The following is a 14,559-nucleotide window of genomic DNA, read 5'->3' as shown; positions in this document are numbered from 1 at the left end:
GAAAGGATGCTCTTCCCTATATACCACGGTGCCTTCCAGAAGATTCTGAACGGTGTGCTCCTCTCCCAGAGATGCAGGGGACACAAGCCTATCTTCTGCTGCTCTTGTCAGTGGACAACACCTCACAGGCAGTAGGTGACACACACACAAGCATGTGGAGGTGGCCAAGAGCCCATGGCGAGCCTTTGGCCCAGCAACCCCCACCTCCACCTGCCTTACCTCGTGGCAGGACAGACAAGGAGCAGAACAAAACCTCCCTGTCTCTTGTGCTGAGATCTCAGGGTCTCAGCCCAGCCCCTTCTTAAGCTCCGGGAAGCACGACCACAGCAGCCCTTTGGGGCCTGGAGAGGTGGAAGGGGAGGTTCTCAAGTGTCAAGGTCTCTGTGTCCTGTTAGGCAGAGGACAGTTTATATCTCAGAGGGAGCCTCATTACCACAAGTCAGGCATATTTATATACTTAGGACCCTTAGCATTTCAGAATTATTTCAGAGCTCAGAAATTGATGCTACTTAAGCTGTCATTTGCAAGCGTCTGTTAAATTTTGATTAGAGCCCCCTTGTCAAGAAAACTTTGAAATGTAAATAAAGGAAACTGTATTTAAAATTTAAGAAAAAATATCCTATATCCTTTTTTAAAGTATCCTAAGTTCCAAAATAGTAGGGGACAAATAACTGGCTTGACATTACAGCACTGTTTCCTGAAATGGTGTTTTACTGAAATCTTGTCCCCTGGATGTTGATAGATGTGTCCAAGGGAAAAAAAAAGACTTCTATGGTCCAGTAAGTTTGGAAAAAATGGGCTAAACAAAGTTAAATAGGGTTTGCTGCTGCAGGACTTATCAGAGCCTTTAATATTCTAATACACATTGTGACCCTCTGAGAAGGATCCATAGTATGAATTTCCCAGAATTATTTAATCCCACCTGCTAACATCTGAAAGAGGGCCTGCTCAGTAGTACCCCAGTCTGGGAAATGCTGATCCAGCAGATGGTTTGGTTGTGACTTGGATGATAATGGTTTATTTGAGCAAAAGATTTGAATCAGGTCCACCTGGGGCTCTCCTTAAAATGCAGATTCCTGGCCCCTCTTTAGTTTTACAGAGTCTCAGGATGGGCTCAGGGAACTGTATTTTAACAACTTCTCCTGGCGATTCTGCCACACAGTAATGTTTGGAAACCTCTGGGCTAGATCCTCAGTGCTGGTCACTCTAGAAGTATGGTCTCTAGTCGCCAGTGAGAAGCTATAAGAGGCCCTGTTGTCCTTGGGGCAGGAGGAATATGATACTGACTCCGAAGACAAATCTATAATCAATCTTCAACAATGAATGTTAATCGAAGGAAAGGGTGAGTTAGAGGTGATGCTAGTAGACAAGTGGATTGGTTTCACCAGGGGGTGTGGCTTTCTAAACAAAAGCCGTCAAATAATCCAGAAGTTACCTGCAGGGCATTTGTTGGTAACTCAGTTTGCAGCTAATTTGGGGAAGGCAAGGATTAGCCACTTGGGAGGGTCTGTACGAGTGAGAAGACCCTCCAGGGCTGGGTCGGGTGGGATGGGTTCCTTGGAGAACCTCTGGGGCTGGTGCCCCATTAGTGAGGGTTGAGCTTTGGGAAGACGGCCAACTCACTCACCCTGACCCTTGGGTGACAGCTCGAGAAAGGGCTGCTGCAGGGGGCCAGAGCCTGGCTGAGATGCCCCATCTGTGGCCCTTTTAAATGTCCCTCCTTGGAGAGAGGTTGGCCCATGCTGGGGCAGGCTGACCCTGGAAGAGACGGGGAGGAACCCTGTGAGAGCCACTGTCTGCCTCCCCTGACCACCCTGTGCCAAAATGCGCCCAGAACAGTTCCCTCTGCATGACCTCACCCTCGGCCAGCCTGCTGCCCCCTCATCAGGGTGCTCCGAGCAATGACCCCAGTGTGCTGTGTTGATACTAACAATGTGAGACCCGACAGATTCAAGGGGCAAGAAAACCAACAGCTTTCCGCCGAGCCCGGTCGAACCAAACACGTTGCACCCATCCTGAGAAATCACTGAGCTTTTCCCATGACCTGTGCAAGTGGGTGTGACGTACATTCTCATTTTATATTTTAACAGCTCGCATGGTCAGTAAAGGCAAAGATGGGACTGGAAACGATGACAAGAAAACCAAGGTAAGCTGACGAAACCGTGACACTGTCTGCCGCCGTCCAATTTGTCGGGAAGCCATGCTTTATATCTGAATTAATTGTTAGATACAACATGCTTGTCACTGAAGTACAACTGTCATTCAGAGCGCTTTGTGTTATTACGTAAACTTTTTAAATTCCGGTATTTATCCACGTTGGTACTTATGCCAGGGAAGGGCCGTCCGCAAGTTAACGAATCAATGCTCCTAACTGCAGTCGCATTAGCGTAGTTTAAATGAGACATGCGCGGTAAACGAAGGTCTGTTTGAATTTTCTGCAATAAAGTTTGAATTTTGCACATCGTACACCTTACACAGGTCTAGGCTCAGCAAATAAGTACATCTACACACACATATACACATATTGAAGAGATATGGAAAATATCATTTACTTAGGGGGCCGAGGGAACGTTAAGCAAGGAAGTGCTCGCCGACCTAAGGTGGAGGGTTCTGGAAAAGCCCACGAAGAGAAGACCTGTGAGGCGGGCTGTGATGGGAATATGAAGGGGCGCTGGTGAGGGGTGGGGAAAGGCATCCCAGTAGGAACAGCATAAGCCAAGACCCAGGAGCCTGCAGTGACACAGCGTCTTTTAAGAACTCTGAGCAGATTGGCTTGGCCACTGTGGAGCTCCAGGGTGGGGGAGGGGTGTGACTTAGGAGAGAAACCTGACACCTTAAATGCTAAGTGGACGAAAGTGGACGAAAGTGGACGAAAGTGGCCACGGCACCCTAGACGCCATTTTGAAATCTTGCAAGGTGGCTATTTGACGTATGCTTAAGTCAGTCCTCAGAAACCAACCCAGGGAACAGTAACTGAAGCAGCTGCTCCCCACCAAAACTGCACCCCAAAACATGCCCGTCTTCTCAGTGCTTCCTGTCAGCTGTAGTTTACTCTTCTCAATGACTTTGCCTCTTAGAAAACATGCCTGTAACCGTACAGTACTGTTTTCCCAGGAGAATCTCACTCTGGCCTTAGGTGAAGATCTATTTTTCATAAAGGTACCTAAAATTACCTTATAAATTCTGCCTGAAAGGTCTGGGTCTTAATCAGCCCTGGAGCTCTAATGGAGCCCCAGGTGCAGGCTGTAGCTCCAGCAGTTTCGTAGTGTGTTGGGGGCCACTCCCAGAAGTGCCTGTCCTTGAGGAAGTCAGGTTCGCCATCACAAGACCCCAGTGAGGCAGCTGAGGGTGCTATAGGGACTTGGGGGCTCTGCCCTGGGTGCTTGAAGCAGTAGCAAATAGCTGCTTGCCAGTCATGGTGCACATTAGGGGAACCCCGGCCTCAAGCATGCACACATTCATTTGTTCATTCATTCACACACATGGGTACAGCGTCCCTGCCCTGGAGTTGCTCACAGCCTCATAGCGAGTGGTCAGATCTCTCGGGAACTTTGGCCAGGTAGGGGGTGCTGCCTTGTGTGCCTGAGGAAGGAGAGGTCGTCAGTACCCACTCCCAGCTTTTCTTCCTCGTTACCAACCCCAGGGCCTCAGCCTTCGTCCCTCCCCTCACACCCCTGCTCCATCCCTTGGGCCCTCCTCACCAAGGCTGAACATCTCTAGACTTGGCCTCTTGGTTTTATTCCTGAAGGTGTGGCCCCGCCCACCTCACCCCCCAATACACCCTCTTCTACCAGGGCCACACATCCTGGTCAAAGTCCCCCAGAGGCAGTTAGGACAAACCACAGGTGCCAGCCATCATCCATCAAGTGCAGCTGCCTCTGTGAGGTCGTCCAGCTCTCAGACACCTATCCCATTGGCCACCTGTCCCACCCAAGCTATTTCTTTAGTCGGAACATGTTCCAGAGTAAACATTGGCCAGGTTAAGATTCACCAGATCTTGTTTAGTTTTATTTGAGACTTTAATCAGAAAGTGTGTGTGTGTGTATGTGTGTGTGTGTGTGTGTGTGTGTGTGTGTGTGTGTGTGTGTGTAACCTAAGTGGTGTCAGGCAGAATCTTTAAGACTTAGAACAGGCACAATCCTGATTTTAGCTAGTATGATTATGTCAGTATGGTGGGAGAGGGCCAAGGGTTGGTGGGCCAGCCTGAGCACCTCACCTGGAATCCAGCAGCAAGTGGGCGCTTCTGGCCCATGACGCACAGGAGATGTTTCACTGAGAAGCATCCTAGAATCATATACTTTGGCAATCCCCATCAACTTCTGGGGCATGAAACACCTGTAAGTCAGTGGTCTCCAAAGTGGGGGGGCGCACGAGAAAATTCAATGGGCTAGAGAAAGAACGTTCTAGAACTTCCGTCCATTTTTATCTTTCTTTTAAAAGTTATGTCACATGTACGTTTTCTAATGTACATCATATATTGGCATCATAGTCTACGTGTTAACTGATAAATAACCACGAGTACATGAGGGCGTCTGGCCCCTTTTCATTCTTACTGATGAGAAGGAACGGTAAGGGTACATGATCCAAACCGTCTGGAGTTCACTGCTGTAAACCATTACCTGCCTTATTTATTTTTAGTTACTGTCCTTTTTCAGTTTGTTTTCCTCCCCCATGTGCTGACTTTTATTTTGATTTTATTTATGTTTATGTTTAAGACATCCACACCTTCCTCTGCTAAAACCCTGAAAAATAGGCCTTGCCTTAGCCCCAAACGCCCCACTCCTGGTAGCTCAGACCCTTTGATCAAACCCTCCAGCCCTGCCGTGTGCCCAGAGCCATCTTCCTCTCCTAAACACGTCTCTTCTGTCACACCCCGAACTGGCAGTTCTGGAGCAAAGGAGATGAAAGTCAAGGTAAGGAAACCACCTTTGAAAAGAATCAGGCTGCTCTAATGTGGTTTTCAAATGTATGTATTTTTAGCTGCAAAGACTCTTCTTCAGATAAGCTCTTACCTAGAAGCACCACATAGAACAGTTACAATTCTGGTTGAAATAGGGATGGGGGCTCAGGGCCATCTTTCTAAGTTCCCCTGGATCCCTCATGGCAGCAGCCCCTAAGGCACCTGATGCAACCCGGTGTGAAAATCACCGCTTTAACTGGGCTCCTCTGTTTGTGACTTTGGTAAGGAGAGCTTCTAGCTTGTCCTCGCTTGGGTGGGGCAGCATCACTGTGCACTAGTGGTTCTCCCTCCAGAACCATCTTGAGGTCCTTGGTTAATGTCAGTTTCCTTCTTGAGTTTTTGTTATCGACTGGGTAACCAAACCCAGCAACCGCCCCCGGTCAGCTGGCCATGCTTATGTACTTGCTCTCAAACTTTCGGCCGGCTTGCTCCTTGATGCTGCACTTCACCCGCCAAGGGCTCTTAGCACACCTAAGGATTCCTGAAACCAAAGGGTTGCTGGGGAGAGAACAAAAGACTATGACCCAGTTCTGTTAGCACCGTCAGTCAGGTTCAACAGCATCTTCAAGGGGCTCTGGTGAAACCAACCAGCATCAGTCAAATAAATCCCTAAGGAGAGCCAGAAAATGGGTGTCCGCGTAGGAATGATCTTCTAATGTCCTTCCTAGTGGTCGACCCTGTGTGGATAATGAACCTGATCAGCGCTATAAGCTCTATTGCTTTTTTTATAAAATACATTAGTTAGCACAACTCATGCTGACAACTCATGTAAACAATTCCTGTAGGAGGAAATGATAGGGCGCTTGGCATTTGGGTGGGGATGTGGATTTGTGTGCCCAGCAGACCCTTGTGATTGTAGAAGACATTTATTGCATCTAGCAGGCAAAGGGTCACCTCAGTCTTAGCTTCGCTTTGAGTCAAAGTGGTTGAGTAGGGCTGGCATCGACCCCCGGTGACAGTGACTTTCCCAATCATAAAAACCACCTCTACCATGCTTTGGTTTACAGGGGGCGGACACTAAAACCGGAACAAAGATTGCCACACCCCGGGGAGCGGCCCCTCCTGGCCAGAAAGGCCCGGCCAATGCTACCAGGATTCCAGCGAAAACCACACCGTCACCAAAGACCCCGCCAGGCACAGGTAAGAAGAATGTTCTCTGGAATCCAGTCCTCATCTCTCAAGATCCTGGACAATTAATAACCTCTGGTAGTTAGTTAATCGATGCCTGTAGTTCACCAGTCATCAGAATAGTCATTTTATTTTTAATCTTTTTGATTAAAAATTTACTGAGGTAGATATTAAATCCCCACTTTTTATCGATGAGGAAATCGAGGCTCTGAAAGTTTGCATGACTAAGTCTAACCAGTTTCTTTTATGCATGAGAAAGATGCAGCCACACGCTAAACGGTGGCAGGAAAGAGGCCTCTCTGAGCTTCTCTGACCCCAAGTTCACCTCCTGGGAGGCATTCTTCAGCCCCCAACTAAGACTCGTGGGTGGTGTGCTCTCCTTGGAGACAAAGCAGCAGCCCGGATAGGTTACTACGGGTGACTCCACACAGGATGCGACCTCTGCATAGTTGACTAGCTGAGGATGACAGAGACACTCTGACAACCTGACAACCTGAGGGTCTTAGCTGAACTGTTGTAAGCTGCATCTATTCTCCTGGGCTCCTAGGAGTAAAAACCTGTCGGTTTTGAGTACCAGGCAAAGCTGCAGTAGCGTGATCTTGCTTCTGGTGGTGTTATTAAGAGTAGTCATCTTATATATGATTTTGGGGATTGAGGACAGCCAGGCTGAGCTCCCGTCTGCCACTATGATGTGTTCCAGACAAACGGGTCTAGGTTCTGCACAACTCAGGGGGCCTCTGGCTTGCGTTGGATCTGGGGTGGTGCTGGGGGACTATGGAGCGTGTGTGGGTTGTGTGAAAGCCTAGGCTGGTTCAGTGGTGTCTCAGCTGCCTGTTGGCCCCAAGTGGCAGCTCAGAGCCCTTTGCCTGCTGCACGTGTTTACCATGGTGTTTAGCCCGAGTTTGCCACAGGGTGGTGCCTGCAAGGACAGCAGCTCATGAAGGCCTGTTGGTTTGTTTTTCATGTAGTGTTTTTTCTCATGTACATAATACATATGATATGGGGTAATTAAAGAATGGCGATTGGATTTTTATATATGACTTTGATCCTGCTTTTTTTCACTTGACATTATACCGAGTGAAAAAAAGGGAGTAACTCACACGACTAACTGGAGCCATAACTGAAAACCAGAACGTGCATTCCTCCTTTGCCTCTCACCTGCTCACCTCAGTGGCAACCTGCAGGTGGACAGATGCTCCCATGGGCCCCCTTGACCTTGTTTCCTGAAAGACAAGGGCCCTGTTCCCTGAACCCCCTCCCTGCCTCGCCGGCCTCTGCCACATGGCCCAGCTGGGCATGGCTGAGTGCCCACGGCATGGAGAAAAACTCATTAGGGCCCCATTTAAGCTTGATTATAATGAGGCTTTCTGTGGATTTTTCTTTTTAAGCTACCAAGCAAGAGCAGAGAAAAACACCCCCTGCAGGGGCAAAATCTAAGAGAGGTAATTCTCAGGGGGGCACCCCCGTCATGTGTGTGGCTGTTCGTTGGCATAGTTTTTAGAGCTGGAGGACTGCTTCTGAGACGCTGAGCCTGAATCCAACAGGCAGAATTCCTGCTCCTCTGCTTGTGTGTGGTCTGTGCGGGTGTGTCTGCCTCATGGATCTTCCTGGGTCCTGTCCTCGCATCGCCCTTATTCAGGGAAAAGTCCACCTGGAACAGCACTAGAACCTTACAGAGGGCACACACTTCCCCACCTGGCCTTCGTACTGCCAGCGTTAGAACTGTTTCCTTTTTCGACTTAAGGACCCTGAGCTCAGAGAGAGGAAGTGACTTGTCTGAGTCCACACGGCTGGTTGGAGCCCATCTCTGGACCCAAGGGCCATGGGCAGAGGTGGTCCCCTCTCTGGGAAGGGACACTGGATGGTCCTTGGTGACCACACAGCTGCTTTCCTGGGAAATGGGGTGTCTCTATCCCCAGGCGACAAGATGTTAGGAGGAGACATTTCTCTAGTATGGGCTCAAGGGCAGCTTCCCGCTGCTCTGGCTGAGCTTCCCGTCTGTTCCCACCTGTCTAATCCAGGCATGGGTCTGAGAATGGACCCTCAGGACAGGGCCTTGGCTAACTCCCACCTACATGCAGTCCTGGCCTGACTCCCTCCTTCTTTTCCAGGTGAATCTGGAAAATCTGGAGATCGCAGTGGCTACAGCAGCCCCGGCTCCCCGGGCACCCCCGGCAGCCGCTCCCGTACCCCATCCCTGCCAACCCCGCCCACCCGGGAGCCCAAGAAGGTGGCAGTGGTCCGCACCCCACCCAAGTCACCATCTTCAGCCAAGAGCCGCCTGCAGACCGCCCCAGTGCCCATGCCAGACCTGAAGAACATCAGATCCAAAGTTGGCTCCACTGAAAATCTGAAGCACCAGCCAGGAGGCGGGAAGGTATGGCATACGGAGCTGTCTGTGCGTGCGCCGCCCTAGCATGCCAGGAGGAGGCGTGTGGGACCCCCACAGCCAGGGCAGAGGCTGGTGCGTGACTCGGGTCCCCCCCCCGACATAGCACCCCAGTCCCGCCCAGACCTCTTCAAGGAAAGACAACTGTGTTATGGTTCTTTATTGGCGTCACCAAGGAGCGGTGAATGCCCTGCTCAGGGGAGGGAAAGTACCTGTTCTTTCCGTCCCTGTTTCAGCCACTGATGATCAGTGTCAGAGGTTACGAGGTTGTACCTCTGTGACCTGGGGGCGCCCACGGGGGTCCCTGGCCTGCCTCATGTTTAGGACATGACACACCACCTATAGGCAGGTGTCTCTGGTGTTCTTCGGACATTCGTTGAGGTTAGGTTTCTCTCTAACCTCCAGTTCTGGGGAAGTTGGGGGTTCCATTTTGAACAGCGGCAGGCGAGCGCTCATGAAATGTTCAGGTCTCCTAAAGGTCAGGGAACATAGGCTTCCGAGGGCCTGACCTGGGGACTGGCCTGGACCCCTTCCCCCTCCTCTTGTCCCTGTCCCCCCGTCATATGTACAAGACGTCACAGACTGGGCGGCTTGTACAACAGGAATCTATTTCCTCACAGTTCTGGAGGCCAGAAGTCTAAGATCAAGGTGTTCAAGGGTTGGTTTCTTCTGAGGCCTCTTTCCTTGGCTCGTATGTGGCCGCCTTTTCCTCGTGTCCTCACACGTTTTTTCCTCCGGGTGTCTCTATGTCCCAATCACCCCTTCTTATAAGGACACCAGTCAGATTGGGTTGGGGCCACCCGAATGAGCTCATGTTAAGGGAATGACCTCTTAAAGACCGTGGTCACAGTCCCATCCCCAGGGCCTGGGAGTTAGGACTTCAGCATAAAAATTCTGGGGGACACGGCTGAGCCCATCACAGCACCAGAGAGGGGAACGAGGAAGGGAGAGGAGCAGGCAGGTGAAGCGCCGAGGGCCGAAACTCCGCCCGGGGACACACGTGTGATGGGCCTTCCGGGCTGAGCCGTTTGGGGCGGGCAATGAGCCTCCTGGTGGGCTGGGGGAGCTTACAGAACCCTGAGCCAATGTTCCCCTTCCAGTGGGGACAACTCGACTGCCCCCCCAAACCCCGCAGGCACCGTCCGCACGGTTGATTTTGTTTATCGTTCTTGGCCGAGGCCTGGGTCTCTTTGGAGGGAGGGCGTCCAGAGGGCCCTGGGTGCGCGTGGGTGCCTTGCATCCAGAAACCCTGCGCTCTGCTCCACAGAGCTGCCCGCGGGCCTTTCCCATCCTTGGTCCCGCCCAGTGGGCCGGGCCTCGCGCCTCTAGGGGCGGAGTGCGCGGTCCTAGCGCCGCCGGTCTTTGGACCACGGGGAGACCTGGCCGGTGGGTACTCTCCTGCAGTGCCCGCCCGCTCTCCTCTCGGTAAAGATGCCTGTCTCCTGCCAGAGGGGCTCTGAGGCAGCTGTGTGCGGCGTTGGTTTGAGGTTCACTCTTCTGTAAAGCTTTGAGGGCAGAGGGACCCCCAGGGAGCCAGTTTCCAAGTCGATGGGATGTTTCCCACGGGTGTTGGCACCCCTCCTTCGGTGCTGTGCGTGTCCCTCGTGTGCCCTGTTTCCATAGCACGGCATGACCGTTTGCCCCCATGTTTGAAAAATGAAAAACAAAACCCCACCAGGCCAGTTCTGCACCATTGAGAAGATCGTGCAGCCGTGACCAGCATAGCCACCATGATTCATTAAAGGGAAACTGTAGCCATCAGCATCTCCCAGCCTGTGGGGCCCTGTCACACACCGGCAAACACCCAGAGAGTGTTCTCCCGCCAGCTTGGAGTTCATCTGAGGCTGGCTTGGAAGGTCTGGGCAACGTCTGGCCCAGCCCTCGATCTGCTGAGAGCGGTGGTGACAGGGCTGGGGGCCGGGTAGCGGGGGTACTTTCCACCGAAGGCCCCTTTCAGGGCCGGAACTCACCCCTCGCACCCAGGGCCGCCCCACCCCAAGCTGTGCCGGGAGAAGCGTCTGGGGGTGGAGGGCCAGTGACTTGATGCTCAGAAAAGAAAGAGGGGCAGGTGCCCCTTCCCCCCGGTTACCACCTAACCGTGCTGGGTCCAGACACATGTCCTCATTTACTGAAGGGTTCAGGGAGAAAGGGTGGCTTTTCTTGAGACTTACTGCCGGAGGACATGCGGAGGGAGGGTGATTAGTCTCTCCTTAAGTTCCGTGGAAAACCTAGAAAGTTGTCTGCACCAGAGGAAACCTCAGCCATAACGGCAAAGATCAACACATCGATCACCAGGAAAACTGAAAATAAAAGGAAAAAAGAAGGTACGTGGGACCCACGGAGAAGGTCTTGAGAATGATCTGTCAAAGTGTCTTGTGCCCCCTCCACTCAGACTGGACTGATGACAGTTCAGCAAGGTGACGTTGTGATCTCTGGGTCCCTGTGGCCTCACGCAGTGCCCACCTACTGCAAGTGCTCAGTCGGTGTGTCCTCGGCCACCGGGACAGCGGTGAAGAATGAAGAATGTAGACAGTATGAAGAATGACTCGACGCCCTGAATAGATGACCACATTGAAGAAAGAGCAGGAGGGGGTCCTGCTTGTTAACCTGCAGACCAAACACCACAGCAGGCCAGTATAAATCACTGGTTGGAAAAAAAAAAGTGAAACATCTATTTTCTGCTTTATGCTTTTTCTCTGATTTCATGATTAGCCACAGTGAGTGTGTATGGCTCGAAGAGTCTGAAACGAAATTGTTTTTTTTTTTTATTTTTAATTTTTTAGGTGAGGCAACCCTTAGTTGACCTCACAGATTGCAAGGACCTTGTCAGCTTACAATCCCTTATTTAAAAAAACTTTTTTTTTTACACCTACAGCACTTGGTCTTCCTAAGTGGTCTCCCATCCAAGTACTAACCAGGCCCAACCCTGCTTAGCTTCTGAGATCAGCCAGGATCGGGCTTGTTCAGGGTGTCATGGCCGTAGACTGAGATTGTTTTTAAAGGAAAGTGCAGGGATGTACTTGGTGATCCAGAGAACTAACTAGTAGAGCCGATCAGAGGTGGGGAGCGAAGGGGAGGAAGGCGACCAGTGAACACTGACCAGTGGACCCGCTCCTGAGAGCCCGGGAGATGAGCTTCTCATTCTCGGCTGCAAAGGAGTCACCTGGGGGTGCAGTGGGATTCTTTAAAAAATCCTAGTGCCAGAGCCTCCACCAGGCCCATTAGAACTTCAAGGGGGCCTCGCCAGTATTCTCAAATGTGCAATCCAGGCTGAGACCCACTGACCCCAAAAATAGGAGACACCCTTGTTTGAGACCATCTTCGGCCTTTGAAAGGATGATCCCCTGCATAGAGTGCTGGTTACGTGCTTGGAAGAAGACAGTGGGAAACTGCACCCTGGAGATTTTCAGAGCAAAAGCAACATAAAGCTGGAACCGGGGGAGCCAGTGGGGCGTGGGTTTAGGCCAGAGCTTTGTTCATTTACACGAGAGCTAAGGAGAATGAACAACTGGTAGCTGGATGTGCTGTGAACTAGCTGGGTGTTTGCCCTGACAGGTCAGAACATTGTCCTCTAGCAAGGATGAAGTAAAAAGAAGGTAGCAGAGGAGGACACCGCAAGCAGAGAGCCTCAGGCTCAATTTTTAGTGCTCATGGGGGATGAGGTTGGGAGTGGTCAGAAAAAACTGGGGGTCCCTGTAGCTGCCAAGGGTGAGAAGGGATGCACAGGGTCATCGCCAGAAAGAGCACAGGGGATCAAGCGTGGGGGTGGTCAGGTCAGCTCTGAGAAGATGAAACTAAAGTCACTTTCTTTGGAGATGTCCTTGCTAGTAACTGGGATGCAAAGACCGCAGGCGGGACAGGACCTGGGAGCCCCCGGAAGAACAGAAACGTACCAGAACTGTTGGGCTTTGGAAGCCTTGGGCTGCAGTACTGCTAATGGCCACAAGATGGCGATAGAACACTAGCATCTGTCTCCATTAAGGAGAACTGAAGTATTTTTAAATTCGTTGTTTATTGACAAAGTCCTAGTTCTCATTTTTAAAAGGACACATGAAGAACATTTATGTGGAGTAAATAAAGTGAATTTGTACCTGGGGTAGTTTGCTTGTCCTGGACTCAGGTGAACCTGGGCTGAGATGTCAGGGTCTGAGGTGAGTGGAGGGCAGAGCCGGGCTGGGCCCCCCGCTCTGGGACAGCCCTGTAACTTTGAGACCCTCTGGGCATCTCTCCCTAGACACAGCATAATTGTTTCCGAAAAATCCTGTGTAAATCAAATCGTCGTAAAGAAGCTGGGTGCAGCCACTGTTTAAAGGAAGCGTGTAAATAATTTTACCCACAACTCCCTTGTTACTTGATCTCTCCTGTGTCAAGTTTACTTAACAGGACCTAGATAATTTTTCCTGTGTCAGTTCTCAGGCTGACCATCTTGGACTTTTCCACCAGAGCACCCCAGCTCCCAGTACTCAGCACTGGGCATCTTGGCCCTGGCTAGGTGAAGCTAGGCCCGGCAAGCACCAGGCGGTGCTGGAGACAGACCCCCCAGGATGGCCCACGAACACTGGGCCAGCCTCAGAGCTTCTGGGGAGAGGTCTGAGCCCACACAGAACCAGATCAAGGCCTACTGAGAGTTTGAGACTGCTTTGGGTCCTCCAAGAAATGATTAAACCAAAGTGGACCCACCCCACCCCACCCCAGCCTCTCTGCCAGGGCCAAACCCTGACCACAGGAATTTCTCCCCTGAGTAGGAGTCCCCAGATCAAAATCTGTAGCTTCCAAAACATTCTTCTCTCCTATGATGGGTATTTTCATGTCCAGAGCCGAGTCTCGATATTATACATGTTAGTCATGAGAAATTAAGTTTCAGGGTTCTGATTTCATAATGCCAACCATGATGCTTTTTTCTCCTTTCTGTAAATCTAATATTCTGTGAAGGGTGTTGGCTTAATTTGACCGCTAACAGTAATTCAGTTCTGCTTTGTAAATATCCTTGTGTCTACTGCCAAATTCCACAGTAGCTTGTTGCCTTTTTTGTGGGATTGGAACAAGAAAAAGCCACATGGAAAAAAACGTTTTTATGTATGTTGCAGATCTTGTTATTGCATAATGTCTCTTGAGCCATTAGATGAATTTCTTGTATGGATTGGTACAGAAAACAGATTATCTTTCTTAAAAAACTGGTAAGTTTTCCTTGTCACATAAGGAAAGTTATGTAACTCATTGTGCTTCCCTTTTTGCCTTGGCTTCCAGGAAGCTCAGGGTTAAATGTAATGATTAGTCTTGTAATTGTCAGTGCTGATGACCTCCCATTCTTTTACCATCACCCTTTAAATATCCTTGTTTTATTAGTGTGTGTGTGTGTGTGTGTGTGTGTGCGCGCGCGCGTGTGTATTTTAATTCTAAACCACCCTTCGTGAAAGCAGTCGAGTTGGCTTCTGGGACTCATCCAGTGGAAAGTTATGAACAAAAAATGATCACCAAAGAAGGAATTCATGTGAGACTCCTTAAAATCTGAGGGTGGCACAAATTGATTCAAAGCCATTATGAGGAAGGTGACAGCAGCTCCTTTGGAAGCAGTGTGAGAAAGCCCATTTGTCTACCTGTTCCCAGCTCAGGCCTAAGCTGAGGCCCTGTTGTGGTATCTCTTTGCTGGCAGGAAAGAACTTCGGTGTTCTCCAAGTGTTGTTTTTATTTGGTTTATGGGACAGTAGCTTTGAGGACAACTCAGGCAAAACTTCGTTGTCACATACGTAGCCTGTGGCCGCAGAAACACTCATATCTAGATTCCTGTGTGGGTTCTGCCGCTGAGTCACTGAACCTCTCTGGGCTTCCAGTAGACTGCTCATCAGCAAGCTGAAGGGATGGCGGGTGAGGCAGGTGACGTGGAATTAGATATTTATCCAGCCTCTAGAGGAGGGGTGGTTTTTACATTTAAAAACCAAAGGATAAATTACAAAGAAAATTTCGAGTTTATAAAAATGCAAACGTTTGCACGTTACGAAAAAAATACACCTACCAGCAAAACGAGGGCGAAGGAGCAATTTTAGTAGTAATCAAAGAACCACAGAATAAGCCAATGATGCAG

General features: G+C 50.4%; 1 protein-coding gene and 1 pseudogene across 5 annotated transcripts in view; one reads left to right on the top strand and one right to left on the bottom strand.

Annotated features, from left to right (window-relative positions):
• Nucleotides 1-14,559, top strand: part of MAPT (microtubule associated protein tau) — a 95,853-nt gene that overhangs the window by 69,334 nt on the left and 11,960 nt on the right. For 3 of the 5 annotated variants that reach the window (XM_023521575.1, XM_011377090.2, XM_023521574.1), the window contains 4 exons: nt 2,091-2,146; nt 4,716-4,913; nt 5,968-6,100; nt 8,200-8,465. In XM_023521575.1, the coding sequence (XP_023377343.1) occupies nt 2,091-2,146; nt 4,716-4,913; nt 5,968-6,100; nt 8,200-8,465 (653 nt within the window). The remainder of the gene's footprint in view (nt 1-2,090; nt 2,147-4,715; nt 4,914-5,967; nt 6,101-8,199; nt 8,466-14,559) is intronic. The other 2 variants (XM_011377092.2, XM_011377093.2) reach the window with 1 other exon arrangement.
• LOC111730314 lies at nt 11,344-11,462 on the bottom strand (annotated as a pseudogene).

Source organism: Pteropus vampyrus, unplaced genomic scaffold (genome assembly GCF_000151845.1).
Source record: "Pteropus vampyrus isolate Shadow unplaced genomic scaffold, Pvam_2.0 Scaffold306, whole genome shotgun sequence".
NCBI lineage: Eukaryota > Metazoa > Chordata > Mammalia > Chiroptera > Pteropodidae > Pteropus > Pteropus vampyrus.
Note: the sequence above shows the minus strand (reverse complement) of the source record. Positions and strands in the feature narration are given on the sequence as shown.